The sequence below is a fragment of the Microcaecilia unicolor genome, chromosome 4 (genome assembly GCF_901765095.1).
Source record: "Microcaecilia unicolor chromosome 4, aMicUni1.1, whole genome shotgun sequence".
Lineage (NCBI taxonomy): Eukaryota > Metazoa > Chordata > Amphibia > Gymnophiona > Siphonopidae > Microcaecilia > Microcaecilia unicolor.
This window is the reverse complement of record NC_044034.1, coordinates 156,147,669-156,169,991: the sequence shown is the minus strand read 5'-3', so window position 1 is coordinate 156,169,991 and position 22,323 is coordinate 156,147,669. Positions and strand designations below refer to the sequence as shown.

Below are 22,323 nucleotides of genomic sequence, written 5' to 3'. Positions count from 1 at the left end.
AGGCCTGGGGAATCTTGCCCCCTGCCTCCCCCCTAGGCGGCCCTGCTATACAGCAGTACGGTACGTACAGAGCTCCTAACTTCTCAAACAAGGACACATGAATGATTAATAACCTCCTAATCCAGAAATAAATGAGCTGCTTTATGGAGGACAGAGTAAATGATTAAACTTCATTTATAAATGGTTAATCAAACCCAGTACGTCCAGCTGCAGGAAGGCAGCTTCCTGCCCAGTATTGCTATACTCTGCACAGAAATATCCAAGAATCTGAATGCAGTTCAGCCTTTAGAACATACCATCAGCTGATCCTTCACTCAAGAGTAAATAAAAGAGACAGGAAGAGTGATCCTGAGTTTCCCAACATTACTGTTGAGGGAAAGTTCCATAGAAGCAGCTTGTCTGACTTAATTATACCTCGAGAAGACAGTGGAATAACAGACAAAGTTGAGGAGTACTCTGAAGATGGACCAGGAGATGGACTCCTAGGAGAAACTATTCATTCAAATAAGAGTGAAACTGATGCAGAAAGAGGATAAATTAAAACTCTTGGGTCCTCTAGAGGATGCAGTTATTGTGGAAAATCTTTCCACTTCAAATATTACCTCAATTTTCATCCTACTAGTCTTTAATATTCTCGAATCTAAAGAACCCCTTTATCACTGCCTCCTGTTGCAATATACTCCCTCTCGATCTCTTTGCTCACAAGATCAGAATTTACTTGTACCAAATTACAAACAAATCTTTCATGAACATACTCGTGCTACGGTCTTTTCTGTTCAAGGGCCACACCTTTGGAATCTCTTACCTACCTCTTTGCGGCATTTGACCAAATTTAAGACATACCTATTTCAAGATGCATTCACTTAGGCCCCAAAAGTTTTCATCATATGCCTAATTTCTCCTCTGACTCTTAAAGAGCATTCTTTTGTCTGTTCCATCCCTATCTTTCCTCAATCAAATGGAGTTCCTCCACCTTTCCCTCACTTCTGTTGTTGTCTTTATGCACACTCTATCATCTTTCTCTTTTTTACTCTGAAATTGTAAGCCTCCTAGATGGATTCCCAACTGGCAGATTAGTTAATCCTAATAACCTTGATCTCAAAACTCATACAGATAATTATCCCTTCAACCAAAAAGAGACTGGAAATATAACAATCAGACTAGGCCCCAGCATAAAAAGCAACATTACTAAAACAGGTCTTTGTACCCCATTCTCTACTACTTATTCTATTACCACTTGACATTTAGGGATGGGCTATCATTTCCAACCTTTCATAGGGCAGGGACAGAAAATAAAGATAGAGATTTAGGCAGATATCCTATAAATTGGTGCCTCATTTCAGGGCCACAAAGTGGTCAGAGTGCCAATTCTATGACGGCTTAAGGATGCATAAGCCGTTATAAAGTATTGGTGCAAAGCCGCTCTGGCACGCCAAAAGTTAGGCACATCTCCTTGCGATAGGTCAATAGCTGGCATATGTGGGCAGGCCTAAGTACCCCATGTAGGGTGGGCAACTGATTCTATTCTACAAATTGCGCATGCCACTCGGTGACATTCCCACGACACAACCAATGCTCTGCCCACCTGCAACCCCAGGGATGGCCGGCTCGACCATTATGGCACCTGAAACGGGGGCATCAGGTGGCACTCTTTTGGGAGCGGCATCTCTCCCTTCCTTTCTCCACCCCATTCCCTGATTTTACCTTCTTTTTACATTTTTTAAAAGCCAGCAGCAGCGATTCCCATGTGCTTCCCTGTCGCCAGCACCCGCCTCTTCCTTTTACTGTGGCCGCCTCTCTGATGTAACTCTCTGTTTCCTCAGAGGCAGCGGGTGCCAGCGGCAGGGAAGCACATGGGAATCGGTGCTGCTGGCTTTTAAAAAATGTAAAAAGAAAATAAAATCGGCAGAGGCGTAGCCAGGTTTTGAGGTTAGGGGGAGCAGACTTTTGTAAAATAGGCACTGTTTGGTGTCGGCTAGGCAGCAGTGCTGACGTTGTTGCTTTGGTGCCATGGCTGTGACCAGCAATGATTTAACACAGACTGCCTCTGCTGTGTCCTGCCTATGAGGAAAACAGGAAATTACATCAGGAGGCCAGACACAGCAGATGTCCCAGGACTGGTGGGAGCAGGCAGCCTGTCTTCTTAACTAGAAGTAAAAATATTTCAAATTGTGACCATCACCTCAGGGACAGCACACACACTCCTTCCACTACTAGACACTTTTTAAAATCAGATGGGCTTTTGTTTGTATGGTGACTCTACAGGATGTGGAGACCACTAGTCCTGAGCATTTTACTTTGGGTGTCAAGGGCCGCCAAAGCCAGTCCTTGCCCCAGAGCCTACTTTCAAATAGGGCCAGATACTTTGTGAAATAACACAAATTCCTGCAAGATAAAACCTATACTGAAAACTAACACACCATAACAGCCCTAACCCACCTATGAAAAGAGAGTGATATAAATATTATACTGGGCCTTAGAGCACCAATACACCGGCTACTGGGAAACTGGAACAAGCTAGACCTTTCCTACACAGACACTATATGCTAGCACAGGGGTGGGCAGCAAGCCAGTCAAATTGTCAGGATTTCCCCAATGAATATGCATGAGATCTGTTTGCATGCACTGACTCCATTGTATACAAATAGATCTCATGCATATTAATTGGAGAAATCCTGAAAATCTGACTGGGTTGTGGCCCTTGAGGACTGAGGCTGTCCACTCCTGTGCTAGCAGAATCCTTCATCTCACCTGGTACAAAATAGGGGACCCAGTCCTTAACAGTATTAAATAAAAACCATTGTTTTCTACCTTTGTAGTCTGGGATTTTTAATTTTCTAATTAAGCTGGTTTCCATCTCTTTTCCATGAGTCAGTCTTCTCCAGAATTCTTTTCCAGGTTGATCTTTCCATTTTTTTTTGTTACATTTGTACCCCGTGCTTTCCCACTCATGGCAGGCTCAATGTGGCTTACATATTGTATACAGGTACTTATTTGTACCTGGGGCAATGGAGGGTTAAGTGACTTGCCCAGAGTCACAAGGAGCTGCCTGTGCCTGAAGTGGGATTTGAACCCAGTTCCCCAGGACCAAAGTCCACCACTCTAACCACTAAGCCACACTCCACTCCCCATTTCTTCTCTCTCTTGTCTTCTACCTTTCCTTCTGTTTGGTACTGCACATGGAGTCATAGCAGCAGTTCTATGTGCGCCAGAAACCGGCTTCGGCGCACATAGAGCTGCTGTTATGACCCCGTGCCTGGCTTTCTTTCATTTGTTACTTTTACTTCGCAGCCAAGTAGTCAGGGAGGCAGTCGCGGTGCCAACCAATAAGCAAGGGGCAGGTCAGGGAAGAGGAGAAACCGGCAGTGTTGCAACAGAGCCATGACCCCGCGCGCAACTTTCTTTTTTTACTTTTAATGACTTTGCAGCCAAGTCAGGATCGGGGAGGCAGACAGGCAGTAAGCGGCATGAACCAATTAGTGAAGGGCAGGTCAGGGATGGGAAAGCAAGCTTGCAGTTCCTTCAGGGACTGGAAAGGCACTTAAACAATGGCACATAGGCACCATTTTCTTTGAAAATCTGTTTGGGGGAGCGACCGCTCCCCCTGCACCCCACCTAGCTACGCTACTGAAAATTGGAGAACGGGGTGGAGGAAGGAAGGGGGGGGGAGATGCTAGAACTTGGCCCGGGGGGGGGGGGGATCTCAGCCCTGCCTCAGGCGGCATCTTGCCTTGGTCCGCCCCTATGTAACCCCCTGACAGTTGCAGACTAACAATTTAGGAGCAGTCCCCCCTCCCCCGATATTCAGCCAGTGGCGTGCAGCGCTTTTGCTGTCTGCTACCGGCGTTAAACTGGGATATTCAATACCGGGCTGTTTCCACCAACCGGCATTGAATATTCATTTTCAAACACAGCAACTTAACCAGTTAAGCTGATATTCAGTTCTAAGCAGCTAAGTGCACAGGGGTAGAGTCTATATATGGTGTACGAAAAATCCGTGTGGTACAAAAATACGCCTAGGCGTATTCTCTAAAGTACACCTAAATTTTATAGAATAGGCTTAAATTTCCACACAGTATAAAGAATAACACCATGTTATCTCCCACTGAATATCTGCGATTAGGCACGAAAGCGCTATTTGGCCAGTCAGGAGCCATTCCTGGCCAGTTAAATAGTTTTGAAAATCAGGCCCACCGTTTCTAGAACAGCGGCAAGCAATTATACTCAAACTGCTAGTTGCTGGCACTAATCACACACATAAGCCTGCTTTTCGCTCTTTTAACCTGCATCTCAGACCTCATACACTGCAGGTGTAAAGAACACCTCACAGTCCAATACACCAGTCCAATGCATTTCTTCTGGAAACTGTGACGGACATGAGGTTGTACATTACAGCTGCTTTATACCACAGCCCAATACTGAATAGAGAACTGAAGCAGACATATTTTTAGCTGCAGGAACACTGCTTGTGGTTTGAAGCTGTCTCAGGAAACTCACTTTAAAGTGCTGTTTCTAAATGAGTGTGCTGATAAACAATACAACCACCTGAAACTGAGACGTTGTTGTTCCTTTCACCGTTTCTGCTCTGCGTAGGTAGAAGCTGCTGAATAACTTCTAGCATCATAATCTCTTCTACTATGGATAACAACCCACGGCAAAGTGCCACAGTCTGTATCACTGAGTTACAGATGTAGCCTTTTTACATGCCCAAATTAAACCAACTTCCTCATCCTGGCTCTAACATCTGTATTATGTAAGGACTACTTAGACCTCTTTGGCAGCAGGCAGCTCACTTATCTCTGCACAACTTGTCCACTGGAGCCTTAAGATCTTCAACTCAAAATAAGTTAGATGTACCTTCATAACAGGGGCAACCGTGACCTTCCCCTTGCCCTGTCATTCCTGACTCCTGCTTTTCTCGCCTGCCTCAACAGACTACGCATAGTTCCACCGAGAAGATTGACCGGTCACATATGGGATGCGCTCAAGAAAAAGGGGGCTGTGCTTGCTGGCTTCTGATGATGTCGCATGACTCCTTGCGGCTCCCCCCACATCTGCCTATTCCTGGAGGTGTAAACGAGATCTCATAGGAGCTGGATGGTCACCAGGGCGAGAAACTGAAACACCTTAACTCTGACTGTCCCTGCTTCAGTAAATAGACCTAGTGTAAGAGCAATATAAACTCTGGAGAAAACAAAAATCCCAACTGCAGCTGAATGCTCCGTCAGGCCCTGAGGCTGTAAAACGGCAGCTGTGCTCTGTGTGTGATCAGCCAGAGGTTGCTCCTCATTGCCAGTCAGCCTCTACAAAATGGCACCCGTCCCGTGCTCTCCTGCATCAAATTGCATGCTGGCCCCGTCGGAGAGCTTGAAGACTGCAGCATATTCGGATGATGTCCAATCCAAAGATGTGCTGCCGCTGACCATTTTCTCCATGTCCCACGCGATTCCTGGCTTGAATGTACTGTAAAGCCCTGATGCCAGCTGGCGTGTCCCACAGCAGGAACACCACTTAATTGCTTCTGCGGGAGTCACCATTCACCCCGACTGTCACCAGCACAGCACAACACGTCCCAAGTGGCAAGTCAGGATCCCTCCCGTGCGCCAAGAACTTGCAGCCCTTCAAGTGATTCCAAGCCAAACTTTAGTTGGACTTACCACTGCCAGCTGCTACCCCCCAAGTTCACAGTCTCCACAAGTCTTACCCCAGATGAGAAAAAAATCAGAACTTATACTCTGTCCCACACTCTCCAGAAAGGTGAGCTCCACAGAAAACAGGAGAGAGGTGAAAGGAGGGAGGGAAGAAGTAAATTTGTGGGGCACCACAGACGGGGATCTGAAGACCTCCAGATATGACTCTACAGACTCAAGCCACCTGCAAATTTCAACTGGGGCCAGTTGACCAACTGGACCAGGAGTAAACTGCTCAGAACTAGAGGCTGAAAAGTGTGTCCATCCACCTGCTGGAGATAGAAAATACTGACGAGCTGAACTGGATGCCAAGAGAGATATGTCTCAGGTCAGTTGGCAGTTCTCTATCTCCACCCGCTGGTTGATGGGCCCAGCTATTCCACAGGTTCTGGAATAGTGAGAAGCTACGTAATGGAATAGCTCATTATCTAATTTAGTTATGTGCAAAACTCCCGTTTGTTCACAAATTGGGTGCCCAAATATAGGCACGCTTTATAGAATCTAGGGGATAGCGTGTAAATGCAAGGAGGACATCATATAGGGGGATCATGGGAGGGGGCATTGGTGGTGCTGTCCTTGCCATATTTTGGTGACCACAGTTACATCAGGTCTATCACTAGTGTAATTGCAGGAATCCTGATGCCAGGTTGCGCTAGTAATAGCTAGTAATAGAATCTGGGTGCCCAGATGCTGTTATAGAATAGACTCTCACTGTGTGGCATCAGGGCACCTTAGAGAACACCTTCCTATTCCCCAAGAACTACTGAGTCCAGCTATCATGAAAGGCACAAGAACCACAATAAGAAGACTTTGCTTGAAATTAATCATAAATTAATGCCACAAAAAGCCACACTTAGTGCCAATTCTCTGATGGCTTTTAGGTGCACCCGATATAGATTTCAGACATAAGGCAGCATTGGCGCACCAAAATATAGACAAAGTCACTAATGTCAATTCAATAGCAAGCACAAGTAGATGCATCTAAGTTCACCACGCAAGGCAACTTATATTATTCTAGAAGCTGCACCTTTCGCCAGGCAAAATGCCCATGACATGCCATGCTCCACTCACATAAAATACCCCCATGTAGTTACGTGTTAACGCCCAGATTCCATAAATGGCAACTAAAGTTGTGCACGTAATCTGGCTGCGTGGCCAAATTGCATGCCCAACTTCATCATTTAACAAGCCAATCAGCGCCAATAATTGGCCAACAAGCAATTATTGGCAATAATTAGAATTTACACACGTAACTTTCTAAGCGCATTCTGTAAACTGGTGCACATAAATTCTTATGTGCAGATCTCAAAAGAGGATGTGGCCACGGGAGCGGCATGAGCAGGTCATGGGCGTTCCTAAAAATTCCGCACACTGTAACAGAATATGCACAATTCGCATCTAATTTAGACGCTGGCCTTTACACCAGGGTTTAGTTGAAATAAATGGTCATGCCTAAACTTTAGTCACTGGAATGGGCGCTATGCATATTCTATAAACCGCACCTAACTTTAAGTGAGGTTTATAGAATAGTGCAGTTTTTTTGGCACCAATATTTTTGGGCACCATATATAGAATCTGGTCCTAATGGACTAAAGCGCACATTTTATAAATTAGCATTTAGTGCTTATGTGCATAAAAGCCAATTGCTGGCAACAGTCATGCATGTAAGCGTTATTATCCCATAAATATGTGCGCGTCCTTGGCACCTAACTTTGGACGCATCTTACAGAATTGCTCTTTTGATCATCTCCGAGAGAGCACCTACTTTGCATGTTTTAATATAAAACCAAACCTACTTTCCCTACCTGGAAGTAGTCAGTAATAAATGAGCCAAGTTCACTTTTCAGTAGCCGCCTGGGAGGAGAAAGAGGAAAAGACATTTCATGAGGGATCTACTATAAGCAGAGGGCAGGACAAGAAGGCTTATTAGTCGTTCGTCCAGGTAACAGCATGGGACTACTGTCTGCAAAAGCAAATCAAAAGGAGATTATTCTAGGGGCAAATGCAACAGCTTGATGTGATCTTCCCCATTTTTCCTGGTTTTAGGCCAAAGCTCAACATTTCATCATTCTCCCAAGCCCTGCAAATAGTAACAACATGGTACATCCGCCTGCCCTGGCTGCCCACATTCCCCACATGGGTAGAAGTCTGGATGACATGAATCATGATTTAAGAGAAGCAGGACCCAGGGTTGGTATTTTCAAGGGACTAAATGAATACACTTGTTTTTGGATAATGATTTATGATTCAGTTTATAGAAGTGCTAAAAATTAGGTGCAGCAGGGTGAGGAGCAGTATTCTGCAGGCGGTCTAGGTTTTAAGGCTGACATCTGGGAGACATCCTTAGCTTGAACTTACCCTGGCTGACTGATCAGTCCTTTTATCTGCCGCTATCTCCTATGTTTACTGGATCCCAGCTAGGGAGTTGGCTAATTTTTTCTTGGTCACTAATCATAAAAAAAATAGGAACTTCCTGAGAAAAATGCATGTTTCAAACATCTGCTCATCGCTAGTTTTCCAAATGCTCTACCTCTGGCAAAACTTTTGCATATCAGTTTCTAGCTGGGATGGATTCAATCCCTTTTGGCACTGAGGACAGAACATGAACTATCCTGCAAAAGTTTTGTTTTCTCCTCTAAACCAGGATAATAGAAAATATGCAGAAGTCATAAGAAATACTTCCACTGATAGGATCTAGAAACATTGTGAACCCCATACTTACCTCCAGTGAACTTCCATCCTTCTCAGTTCACATACACATAGGAGGAAGCTCATTTTTTTAAATCTACACCTGTAGATCTATTATTACTGTTAAACACTTGCCTGGGGCTATTCTCACTCCCTCCTCCTCCTGCCTGGCTCCAGTTGTAATGGTAACCACAAACATAGTGCAGGAAGCAAGGGATGCTAATCCAGTGTACAGAGTCTAAGTTAAAGCTAACTGTATTCAGTTATCTTTAAGTTACTCAGGAAAGAGCCTCAATAGAGGACAGGGAGGTGAAGGTCAGGGCAGTTGCGAGATAAAGCACTGCCTAGGGCAGGGGTTGCGTTTGGCCCTCTTTCCTCGCTAATTCCCTTTAGGAGTTCACAGCCCACAGATGCAAAAGCGCAGCACCAGTGCCTCTCCCTCCTTGGCGTGGGCAGTCACCCTTTTCACCCACCCCTTGTGACAGCCCTCTAAAATGACCTTTGCTTTGCAACCTGCCCATTTTTTGGCTGGATCCAGCGTGAACAAGCAGGAGATGCTGAGCTGGGCCAGACCAGTACTGTGCTGGAGCCTTCTTAATTAAGTACAATGTTCTTTCAGCTTTCCCAGATACTTATTCAAATACCATTTTAAAAATAAACCTATAAGGGAATGGAATTAATTATTAGGTTATGATTTTCTTTCTACTTGACCAGCAAACAGATGTTATCAGAGGCCATTAACTATTTGGGGTCTTTTAAAAAAAGAACTTGTCACCAATTCTTACAGAGCACATCAAATTATAAGTGCTGAAGTTACAGGGCACAAAACCCAGAATGAAAAATACTCTCTAACTACTTAAAATGACAGAGTATCAATTACCTTTAATGGTGCTAGGTATTTACATCTGTCTTTGGCAAGCGATCATTGGATACTAGTGCATCATAGTGCAATAAAAACGATGCCACAGAAATTAAGAACAGGGAGATAGCAGCAGCCAGAACAGTACAGGTGTGTGTGGAAAGGGGGAGAAGCACTGGACAGCCAGAGTGGGACAATTGGTTCATATCTGTTGATATCCACCGTGTTCCTTTACAGTTTGCTGAGGGATGTTGAGAGGAAGATTCAAGGATCCAGCTTAGGTGCAGCACCTTCTAAACTCCCTCTCCCATCACCCCTTCCATCTTGATCTGATGCTCTGTCATTGTCTGGGAAATACCCAGTAGCATCACAGCTTATTGAAAACCTAGCTATTTGAAGAAGGTTTTGGTGCTCTTTAAAAGATACAAGATGATTAAACCCTTTTCAGAATGTTAATTGTTTTTATATGTTTTAATGACATGATTAATACTCCTTTTTTTTTAGCTGTACGTGTTCTGTGTGGTTTGAATATGTTTTATGTATGTAATTTACATGCTGCGGTTATAAGTGAATAAATTACATTGGTTGCTATGTTCCTCCTTCTGGCTTCTGTTTCTCAGAATTGAGCATGTTTACTTGGAGCAAAAAGGAGAAGTGTTCCCCCCCCCCCCCCCCCCCAGGTCCATTTTATGGACCAGTAGTTGTAAAAATAAATAAAGGCTGATCAATTAGCCAGGCTGGTGGATTAGTAGAAGCACACAACTTCTCCTGCTCAGCTTCCTGTTTACCTAAGAGGTGATGTATAACACCCACAGCCCTACTTATTGCTTGTCTAAAGTTCCATCAATTGTTTATTTTATTTATAGGTGAGGGGAGAGAGTACGAGGAGGTTTGGCCCAGTCATTTACTCTGGGCTTCTTTACTCTACCGGCGAGCTGGGTTTCAGGAATATGAGTCTTCATCCACAACCACCCAGGGATTTCTTTCTTCTTTAAAATAAATTCTCCCTCATATACAGAGAAAGATCTAAAGCACACAAGAAATGCAGAGAGGTGATTTAACATAGTAACATAGTAGATGACGGCAGAAAAAGACCTGCATGGTCCATCCAGTCTGCCCAACGAGATAAACTCATATGTGCTACTTTTTGTGTATACCTTACCTTGATTTGTATCTGTCATTTTCAGGACACAGACCGTATAAGTCTGCCCAGCACTATCCCTGCCTCCCAACCACCGGCTCTGGCACAGACTGTATAAGTGTGCCCAGCAATATCCTCGCCTCCCAACCACCAGCCCTGCCTCCCACCACCAGCTCTGCCACCTAATCTCAGCTAAGGTTCTGAGGATCCATTCCCTTGTAACAGGATTCCTTTATGTTTATCCCACGCATGTTTGAATTCTGTTACCGTTTTCCTCTCCACCACTTCCCGTGGGAGAGCATTCCAAGCATAACAACAATTATTACTCTTCTGGTGTAGGAGAAACATGTCTGTACTGCTTGCTTTATGAGTGACTGGCTGTGGTGTCCTCTGGAAGCAGTTACGCTCACATTGGGACTGGGACTTGACCAGCAGGTGTCACTGTTTGGGTATAGCAGCGACTTCCTTCCCCCTACTCCACCTTCATAAAGCATCTGTAGCATGACAGCAGAGGACAGGACCCAGGTTCTCCTTGCTAGGCCAGCCTTGTACCATTGTTAACTTATTCACGGAGAGAGTGGTGGATGCTTGGAATGCTCTCCCACAGGAGGTGGTGGAGAGGAAAATGGTAACGGAATTCAAACATGCGTGGGATAAACATAAAGGAATCCTGTTCCGAGGGAATGGATCCTCAGAAGCTTAGCCGAGATTGGGTGGCGGGGAGAGTGCTGGGCAGACTTATACGGTCTGTGCCCTGAAAATGACAGATACAAATCAAGGTAAGGTATACACAAAAAGTAGCACATATGAGTTTATCTTGTTGGGCAGACTGGATGTACCGAGAAGGTCTTTTTTTGCCATCATCTATTATGTTACTATGTTCACAATCTATCCTAGACAACCAAATTGGAGGCAATTCTTTGTGTTTCCCAATCTCACTTTTGCAGCCAGCAGGTACTGCAGCTTTAACCGTTTACGGCAAGTTTGTGCTAATGACCATTTAGGAAATTTGCAAACTGAAGTAACAGCAGGTGGATGAACTCTGAGGACCTAGAACACATTTTTATAGTGGGGGTACACAAGTTGGGGAGGGGGGGGGGGTTCAGTGTATAACAGAAGCCAACAACCCCTAGCTTGTTCCAAGCACACAGCACATCTGATTTTAAGTTCCTATTTCAACACACCTGTCAGTGTCCTTTTAAAAAAGCCTTTGTGACACAAATTATGAGCACACAGTGTGCCATTCTTTGGCTGGATTTAAATCAAGTGGCTGGATGGAGACTTTTAATGCAGGCTGTTCGTGGAGGTAACATACCTGATGCTTTCATTCAGGGAGTAAAGTTCATTATTTTGCAAGCCTCCCCCTTTGAACACGTTTATCACTGCCTTCTGAACACTGCCAAAAACACAGAGACAGATTATCAGCCATAAACAGCACATACTAGTGTAATCAGGCAATTAAGACCTGCCATCTTCCCCTCAACCCCTCTCTGGTCCATGAGAAGCAGAGGAGCTAAGTGTGGTTTTTCAACCAGCATTTCAAAGCATTCTGAGATTTTCTGCTAAAGCCAACCGATTAAAACACTGAGAAGAGATTAAGAACATTGAGATTTTTACAGTTTTATTTCCTCTGTGGATATTTCCCACCCTCATTGTTCATGGCTTCTTGGTTCTCCCGAGCTTAGCTAGAGAACAGCAGGGACTCTGGACATGCACCTACCTGTCCAGGAGGGGGGGTGGAGATGTCTCAGTTAAAAGGATTTTCTCAGGTGCTTATCCAAATGGGTGGAAGAGGCCTGAGATGGGAGGCTGTTTGGAGATCGCTCAAGTATGCAGAAAGATCCTTAAAACGAGGGAAGGGCAGGTTCCTGGTTTTTAAGAATTAGGCAAAAGACCAATGGAAAACTGACACATCCTTTACACACCTTCAAAAATATACTCTCATATGGGATTAATTTTCTGATGTTCATCAGTAAAGCATCATTTTCTAACTGGTCTTTCTGGTAGAAGATCTGATCCTCTTTCAATGCCACTATACTATTACATCTTTACGTACACACACCCCTAATAAAAAATAGGGGTGCTACTTCTCAAGAGGTGAGAGCAGAAGGAATTGGTAAATCTTACATAATTCAGTAATACATGCCAATGGATGAATATGAGTCCCCAGGATTAGAGTTGCTCATGCCACTGAGATGGTGCTACATCCACCATGTAAACCCTCCTGTATCATGTGGCGAGTCTGTTCTACCATTTCCTCACTGAGATACTGCACGTGGTGAGGTGTGCAGCACCTGAGACAAAGTGACATGGCAGCCTATCTTACCTGTTCCATGCTGAGTTGGAACTGAGCTGCATCGCTTGTCTGGTTGCATGGAAGCGCGGAAGATCGCTCAGTACAGGTGAGCTCATGAAGCGAGGTCTTGGCCTGCGGAATGAGCCCATCTTCTTGAAGTGAATTGTGAAGACGTAACTTCCAGTCATAGATTTGTGTGTGCACCTCTCCCTAGAAGGGTGACTTAGGCTGGAACAAGGTGCAGCAGTATGGAAAGCTCACCAGCAGAATATGAATGCCTTCCTTCATTTCCATGTGGTGCAACCTAAGAAAGATGGGAGAAACCTGTTTACAAATAGCCTGAACACCTCTTCCCCCTTCCTTTCACATGCTTCTTCATATGGAATATTTACGAGATCCTGAACAAAAACCATCAACAGGCGATATGTCCCCCTGATTTCTATTCAACAAATACCTTTCTACTGGTTCCTCAAGAACACATCTACTAGATATTCAATAAAACTTAATGAATATCGGGTGGAACCAGCTTATCCTCCAATGTTTTATTGTTATTTAGTGTAAGGCTTTGAACCTCAGCCGTGCCGCACTGTATCCATATACCTATACGCAGAGACTTAGTCAAGATCTTGACTAAAGTAGAATGTAGGCAGGCTGGAATACAATGATTATTAGGGGACCTCCTTGATAAAGCATTTGCGAAAACACGTGCCGTGTCAGAGCACTGTATCCCTATTGCCAACTATACATCAAAATATTCATTTTTAAGATGAGTATAATCCTTATTAGAAAATTATGAAAAGTTGTTATACACATTGAAGTAATTGTTGGGAGGATGGTGGGGTTGTTGAGTCAATGACGAAATGAGTGCATAAGCCCCTGATTTCTAAGTCACTGCAACATCACAGCATGTCTAATGCCTGTGGTTCAAAAGTGTATCCAAGTGACTCACAAATGTGAAAGTCCCATGGCTTCCTGCAAGGTAAGAGTGAACTTCAGGGTGCACCTAGGGCTTATGTCTTTAGGTTTTAAGCAACAAATATCACCAAACCAAAACAATGAAAACAGGTGTTTATAGGGTACAAGACCACTCCCCTAGTAACCTCTCAATATTCCCTTGTTACAAGCGTACGTGTTTGATTCCTGCTGAAGGTACCCTGCAATAATACCTGTGGCATGAAAACGCCCATAAATACAGATTTTGTTTGTACCCTCATAGACCCCTAATTAGCTGGAAAATGTTCAGTACCATTTAACAAGGTAGAAGAGGCTTCTACTGGGTTAAATAGCAGCAACTGGGTCAGTACATAATGTTCATCGGCACTTAACCAGACATTGCCACTAAATTGCAAGTCCAATATACAGTTAACACCAGAGCAGTTTGAGAGCAGATCTGAGCACTGCAGATATTCAATGCCAATGCTAGATAACTAACCAGGCAGGTAGGACCATATAGCAAGTGGTCCTAACTGTGCCTGGTTAACTCTGAATATCAGCGGTACCACTGGAAATCTGGATATTTAATGCCGGTAGCCAGACTAAATATTTAGGTTTAATTCAGCCCCTAGCAGTCAACGCATTGAAAAAAAACTCTCTTCGCCACAGCAGCTAAATTTACAATTGATAAGCACCTAGATATGTTGCCTTCATTCAAAGTGATTCCCCACACTGCCAATTTTCTTTGTACCTTCTGATAATGGGGAGTCTCATACAGACCAGGAGTTTTGGTAAGCAGTAAGCAAAACAGCACCAAATTTTCAAATTTCACTTTGCCCACTGTGACTGGGTCTCTTCAATTTCCCTCTCTTGAGATTTGGTCAGGATCCATGAGGAAAGCAGGTGGACCCAACAGAACATACGTCAAACCAAGTGTTATGGCAACAGGGTCTTCTATATGATATCAGTTCTGTATAGCTGTACTATCCAACCTCAACCTGTGTCCAAGTAGCCACCATACTACTGCTCATGTCATTTCAAATTTAACCTGTCAAAAGTCCATGACTTCCTCACTCAGCAGTACAGAACACCACACATACACCTCACCAGCAAGCTTAGATTGAGGCCAGTTGAATGAGTATTTTGACATCTGTCCAAGTCTCTATCTTTTCTTATGGACCCTCCCTTCCTGTCTGAGGCATTCACCAAAGTTCAACAGAGTTCACTGCAATAAATTGTGAGTGATCACCTCCATGGGTACATCAGAAGTTCAGACAAGGAAAAATCATGTACAGTTCTGAAACACAAGGTGATGCACATTGGAAAGAATAATCCAAATCATAGTTACCTGATGCTAGGGTCCACCTTGGGGGTCAGCACTCAAGAAAAAGATCTAGTTGTCGTTGTAGATATATGCTGAAATTTTCTGCTTAGTGTGCGGCGGTGGCCAAAACAGCAAACCGGATGCTAGGAAAGGTATGGTGAATAAGACTGAAATACTATAATGCCTTTGTATCGCTCCATGGTGCATTCGCACCTTGAGTATTGCGTTCAGTTCTGGTCACCATATCTCAAAAAAGATATAGCAGAATTAGAAAAGGTTCAAAGAAGAACGACTAAAATGATAAAGGGGATGGAACTCCTCTCATATGAGGAAAGGCTAAAGAGGTTAGGGTTCTTCAGCTTGGAAAAGAGACGGATGAGGGGAAATATGATGGAGATCTACAAAATCCTGAGTGGTGTAGAACGAGTAGAAGTAAATCAATATTTTACTCATTCCAAAAGTACAAAAACTAGGGGACACTTGAAGAAGTTCCATGGAAATACTTCTAAAACAAATAGGAGGAAATATTTTTTCACTCAACAAATAGTTAAACTCTGGAACTCTTTGCAGGAGGACGTGGTAACAGCATTTAGTGAATCTGGATTTAAAAAAGGTTTGGACAAATTCCTGGAGGAAAAGTCCATAGTCTGCTATTGAGACAGACATGGGAAGCAACTGCTTGCCCTGGGATTTGCAGTATGGAGTGTTGCCACAATTTGGGTTTCTGCCAGGTACTTGTGACCTGGCTTGGCCACTGTTTGGAAAACAGGATATTGGGCTAGATGGACTATTGGTCTGACCCAGTATGGCTACTATTATATTCCTATGTACCCCATAATGCCCACCTATTCTCCACCTCTTGTTTTCTGTTAAAAGGACATTACCTATTTTTGAAGTAATTCTATCTAGATGATGTAAACTACATGCATCAAGAAATACTTTCATCAAAAGATAAATAACCCAATATATATCTTGAGGCTTACCAACATTCTTCTACACAGCTAAGTGCAAGATGAACAGCCCCAGGCCAGCTTCCTGACCATTGGTGGGCAGGGGGAACGGCAAGCCCACAAACATGAGTCTGTGACTTCACCAAAGGATCTGGGCTGGTGAAGCCAATAAAGACATGGACAACATAATCACCGATTTTGGAAATGGTACTGCAGTGGCAGGAAATGGGGCACCTGATGTTACCACAGGGACGACATACACCAGAGTAATGTAATGTAGAAGCTTACTGCAGAAGTTCTACTGTTACAAGGATCAAATCCACAAATACATAGTGTCAGCATTCAATTATAGTAATATACAGAAGAACACTTTATGATTTTGAAATTCTACATTATCTTTTTAATCAGGGGTCAGTGGGTTTCCTGCAGTGCTACTCCCATGCCACCCCACCCCCAATTTAGTATGAATAGTAGAAGGAAACCATGTGGCGGGATGTCTGGTAGTACAGAATATATATATACAAATGTGGGATACATTATTCATTATTGATAGGGTCCACTTTAGGAGCAGCACTCAAGAAAAAGACCTAGGTATTATTGTAGAAAATATGCTGAAATCTTCTGCCCAGTGTGCAGTGGCAGCCAAAAAAGCAAACAGGATGCTAGGAATTATTAGGAAACGGATGGTAAATAAGACCGAGAATACTGTAATGCTTCTGTATTGCTCCATGGTGTGACCTCACTTTGAGTATTGTGTTCAATTCTGGTCACCGTATCTCAAAGAAGATATAGCGGAATTAGTCAAAGCAGAGTGACCAAAATGATAAAGGGGATGGAACTCCTCTCATATGAGGAGAGGCTAAAGAAATTAGGGCTTTTCAGCTTGAGAAAGAGACGGCTGAAGGGGGTATGAATGAGGTCTACAAAATCCTGAGTGGTGTGGAGTGGGTGGAGATGAATCAATTTTTCACTCATTCAAAAAGTACAAAGACCAGGGGACACTCAATGAAATTACATGGAAATAGTTTTAAAACAAATTAGAGGAAATATTTTTTCACTCAAAGAATAGTTAAGCTCTGGAACTCCGGAAAAGTTTTGCTCCTTAAGTCTGAAGTGCTGCGCTTGGGGGGCACCTTTTATTTAAGATACCCCTGTAAGTGCATAATAAGACTTGCTGAGAAGAAATATGTCTTTACAGAACCGTCACATCTGACAGCCCTGATAGCATCGGTGACTAGGGATGAGCGTTAAATTATAATTAACTCAACTTAGTAAGAGTATGAGATTCCTTTGTTATATTTTTCTTCTTGTAATTTACAAGATTTACTCCCGGAATTCCTAAATCTTGGATCCTAAATTATGGACTTGAGTATCATTACTTACTTAAAGGAAAAATGTATTTTTTTTTCCTGTAATATGATTAACCTCATTTTTACGATGCTTTTCCAATCAAGATGTTTCTTGTATAATATGTTTAAATTGAATAAAGAATTAAAATTAAAAAAAAAAAAAGGTTTGGACAAGTTCCTGGAGAAAAAGTCCATAGTCTGCTATTGAGATGTACATGAGGGAAGCCACTGCTTGCCCTGGGATTGGTGGCATGGAATATTGCTACTATTTGGGTTTTTGCCAGGTACTTGTGACCTGGCCACTGTTGGAAGCAGGATACTGGGCCAGATGGACCATTGATCTGCCCCAGTATGGCTATACTTATGTTCTTATGAGCTGATTGAAAATACTGCAATTAGGTTACTTTATGGTGCCTGTACAATTGCATGTAAACCGCCTCGACTCATGCTCGAAAAAGGCAATATATCATCAAATTAATAAAACAATAAACAATTAAAGTCAGGTCTTGGTTACAACTTTTTTGAATAGAGGAGTGAGGTCTCTGTGCTCTCAAAAGGGCTTTCATTCTGCCCATCTAGTAAACTAGATGAACTCCAACTATACTCAGACCTAGAAGAATTCTTTAGAAAAATGCGCCTTAAAACACATTTCTATAATAAAGGGACACCAAACAGACCGGAGTACAGTCTTAAACAAAAGAACACTTATTTCACCCCACAGGAGGGACAAAACTACAAGCTGGATAATTACATAGAAAGTTTCAGACATAGGGTGAAATCCCAACTTTCCAACAAACAAAAGAAAATCCTGTACAATCTTACCCCACCAGAAAGAGCGGCCATAAGAACCCTACAAACTAACAAACGCATTATCATCAAACCCGCAGACAAAGGAGGCGCAGTGGTAATTATGGACATACAAAAATACATTGAAGAGGGGCACAGACAGCTCTCAGACAATAAATACTACAGGAAACTAACTGAGGACCCCACACAGGATTACACAAAACAGCTGAAAGACCTTATCAAAACATTTCCTACACAAGCGCAACCTCACCTGAAGAAACTCATACCAAACCAACCTGCTATGGGAACATTCTACATGCTACCCAAGATCCACAAGCCGGGAAACCCTGGCAGACCAATCATATCAGGTATTGGCACACTCACGGAAGAAATATCTGGATTCATAGAGGGAATTCTGAAACCTCTCGTACACAAAACTAACAGCTTCATACAAGACACCACAGACTTTCTGAATAAATTGAAAAATATCAAGCAACTACCACCTAACACCCTTCTGGTCACGATGGATGTAGAATCACTATACAGCAACATTCCACATGCGGATGGCATAGCTGCATGTGGAAGACTCCTAAAAAAATCCACACTGGACCATCAATACTCACTAGAAACTATTAGAAAATTAATCAAATTCATTTTAACTCACAACTACTTCCGCTTTAACAATATCTATCTATCTGCAAATAATGGGCACTGCGATGGGCACCAGGACAGCACCCCAATATGCCAACCTTTTTATGGCTGAGCTGGAAGAGACATTTCTGAATACACACCAGACCAAACCTCTAAAATACTACCGGTACATCGATGACATTTTTATGATTTGGACGGAGGGTGAAGAAACTCTGAAACAATTTTATTCTGCCTTCAATACATACCATCCTACAATCAGATTCAAAATTGACTACTCCCCAGAAAAAGTCAATTTTTTGGACACCATGGTCTCAATCAGTGATGGCTGTATACAAACATCTATATACAAGAAACCCACAGACAGATGCAGCTACCTCCACAACTCCAGCTTCCATCCTTCACATACAAAAAGATCCATCATTTACAGCCAAGCCACAAGATACCACCATATCTGCTCTGACCCAGGGGACAGAGACAGACACCTTAAAAGCCTGAGTGCATCCTTCAAACAGAAAGGCTACAACCCCAAAATAATCTCCAAGAATATTGCCTCCTCCCTCAAAACACCCAGGGAGAATCTGCTACAGTACAAGGAGAAAAAAAATCCACAGACAGAATTCCCCTTGTAGTGACATACAATCCAGAGCTGGAAAAACGGAGGAAAATCATAAGAGATCTACAACCTATACTCCAGGAGGATGAATTACTGAAAGAGATATTCCCATCCCCACCAGTACTGGCCTTCCGACAACCACCCAACTTAAAACACAAGCTAATCAGAAGTAAACTTCCATCACTGACTGAAAAGGAACAGAAGGGCACACTTCCCTGTAATTTATCCAGTTGCAAACTATGCCAAAATATTTCACAGGACCCCACAGTTACCCACAAAGGAAAGATATTCAACATAAAGGGATCTTTCACTTGCTCATCTTCCAATGTGGTATATATCATTCAGTGTAAAAAATGTAACGAAGGATGCTATATTGGAGAAACAGGCCAGATGCTTAAGACAAGATTCAATTTACATAGACATCACATGAACAATACTGGTGCCAGTAGGGTTCCCACGCCTGTTGGTCAACATTTTACAGGACCAGGACACTGTACCAGTGACTTCACAGTGAGAATCCTGAAAGGTAACTTTAAAACCATACAAGAACGTAAGACCTTTGAAGTCAGAATGATTGAATATTTTAACACCCAACAGAAAGGACTTAACAAATATCTGGGGTTCCTAGCCCATTATAAACCATAAAGCTGTATTTCTCTGTTGATCACCCCCACCCCTCACCTATCCACACCCATCCTGTTAGAATATCAATAATATGCTTTGATGTCCCCATGCATACCTCCGACTCACCCCCATCCTCCCACCCTGTCAGATGTCATAGTAATGCTTGAATGTTTTCACTTATATACACTGTCAGCTAGCACATTTGCTTATTTCCGATCTGACGAAGAAGGGCAACCTTCGAAAGCTAATCAAGAAATGTATTAAGTTATGTCCAATAAAAAAGGTATCATCTTATTTTCTTTTCCATGTTTTATTTTGTTTGATTTCTATTGATAACTTTTTTGAAAGAACATTGGTTGCCAGTTGTCGCACAGATTAGACATAAAATTCCGGTTTGGAATATAATATGCTGGAGTCCCTCAATAAGGTGCATTCCATACTTATTCCTTATCAACCTGTTCATCAACTTCGGTCCTCACAGGCAAAGGATCTACTTATTCCATCATGTTCGAGACTTTGTTGATATTCTTCAAGTACAACTACTTTCATGATCATGAGTGGAGGAGTGGCCTAGTGGTTAGAGTGGTGGACTTTGGTCCTGGGGAACTGGGTTCGATTCCCACTGCAAGCACAGGCAGCTCCTTGTGACTCTGGGCAAGTCACTTAACCCTCCATTGCCTCAGGTACAAATAAGTACCTGTATATAATATGTAAGCCGCATTGAACCTGCTATGAGTGGGAAAGCGCGGGGTACAAATGTAATAAATAATAATAATAATCATAGCTCCTACGTTATTGGAATTCTTTTCCTTCAGAGATGACAATGGAATCCTCAGTATCTCAGTTTAAAAAGACCTTAAAGACATGGTTGTTTAGATGGTTTTTGTGAACTGACTTAGTCATGACTTTGACTGGACAGTCCTGGATGTTTAAGTTTCCTGATTACCCTGCATTGTCTGATCGATAATTGATTGTTGTGTTGTGCAATTTACATTCTCAATCCTTTTGTTTCCTTTATTTTATTTTTTGTTTTTATTTTCTGTTTTTCTATGATTACATTATATTACAAACTGCTTTGATATATTCTGGATTGAAAAGCGGTATAAAAAGATTTATGAAATAAAATAAAAGAAATAAATCACTACATTTCTGCACATGGTGCAAAGATTTCTATATTTTTTTAAAACCATGACAGAATGGACAGATGTCGCAGCTAAAAATCCCCATGCTGTTTTCCTGCACTGGATCTCATTCGCTCAGATATTGTTAGCAGCAAACTTCTGAGGTCTGGATTTTGGATTTAGAGTTTTATTTTATTTTAAGACTGGATGAAGAGAGGCAGCAAGTGGTCAGAACGAAGGAAAAATTAGACAACTGCATTTAAACCAAATCACGTACATATAGACAAGTTACCAGTTTAAAGTTAGACATGCAAACATCTGGATTAGCCAAAACAAGTAGAACCACATGTCTGACTGCACAGTTATTTCTGGAAAGCTCCATTTCAGGAGCACCTCCTCTGCCTTGACATACCAACCACTATGTACCGAACAGTGGCAGAAGGGCAGTAGTTGACTGCCTCTCTTCCAAGGATATGATTTCTTTCTTGAAAGCCAGACTCCAGGTCTGAATGTCTTGCAACTACTTGAAATAGACATTGTAATTATTACAGCAGGTCAGCCTTCATTATAACTTTCATTCTATTAATTTTTCTTTTCTCTTTTTCCTGCATTGTTTTCTACAAAATCAGTTCACCTAGGGGTCCTTTTACAAAGGCACGCTGAAAAATGGCTTGCCTTAGCGTAGGCATGGGTTTTTGGTGAACGCCGATCCATTTTTCAGCACACCTGTAAAAAAAGACCTTTTTTGACCGAAAATGTACGTGCGGCAAAATCAAAATTGCCGCGTGTCCATTTTGGGTCTGAGACCTTACCGCCAGCCATAGACCTAGCAGTAAAGAATCTGGGCGATAATGACCTGCGTGCGTCAAATGCCACTTGGCATGCGTCCATTACATGCACCAGAAAATAAAAAATATTTTTCAGACGCGCATAGCGGACATGTGGCAAAATTGAAATTACCGCAAGGGCCACGCGGTAACCAGGTGGTAACTCCAATTTAGCACGTGTTCGGCGCGCGTAGGCACCTACGCGGCTTAGTAAAAAGGGCCCCAAATATTTATGAATTTACTTGGTGTTAACTTTTTTTTGGGGGGGGGGGATTAATTTCTCTACCACAACTGTATGCTATGTACAGCTCAAAATGGCAGCAATTTTATAATGTCAAATAATATATAGAGAGGAAAATTCTTTTAATAGTTTGGTTTTTGATCTCATGTATTCTCATTGGAGTTTGAACATTAAAAGGTATAATTTTGTGTACAGGGTTACTAAAAACAGAGGGAAGATGATTAAGAATG

The 22,323-nt window shown here is 42.6% G+C and overlaps 1 protein-coding gene across 1 annotated transcript in view; it reads right to left on the bottom strand.

Moving 5' to 3' along the window:
- The window catches only part of PRR5L (proline rich 5 like), a 103,386-nt gene that overhangs the window by 46,395 nt on the left and 34,668 nt on the right, over nt 1-22,323 (bottom strand). The window contains exons 2-4 of the mRNA XM_030199461.1: nt 12,705-12,978; nt 11,694-11,774; nt 7,496-7,544 (exon numbers count right to left, since the gene is read on the bottom strand). Coding sequence (XP_030055321.1) covers nt 7,496-7,544; nt 11,694-11,774; nt 12,705-12,862 — 288 coding nt within the window. The 5' untranslated portion in view covers nt 12,863-12,978. The remainder of the gene's footprint in view (nt 1-7,495; nt 7,545-11,693; nt 11,775-12,704; nt 12,979-22,323) is intronic.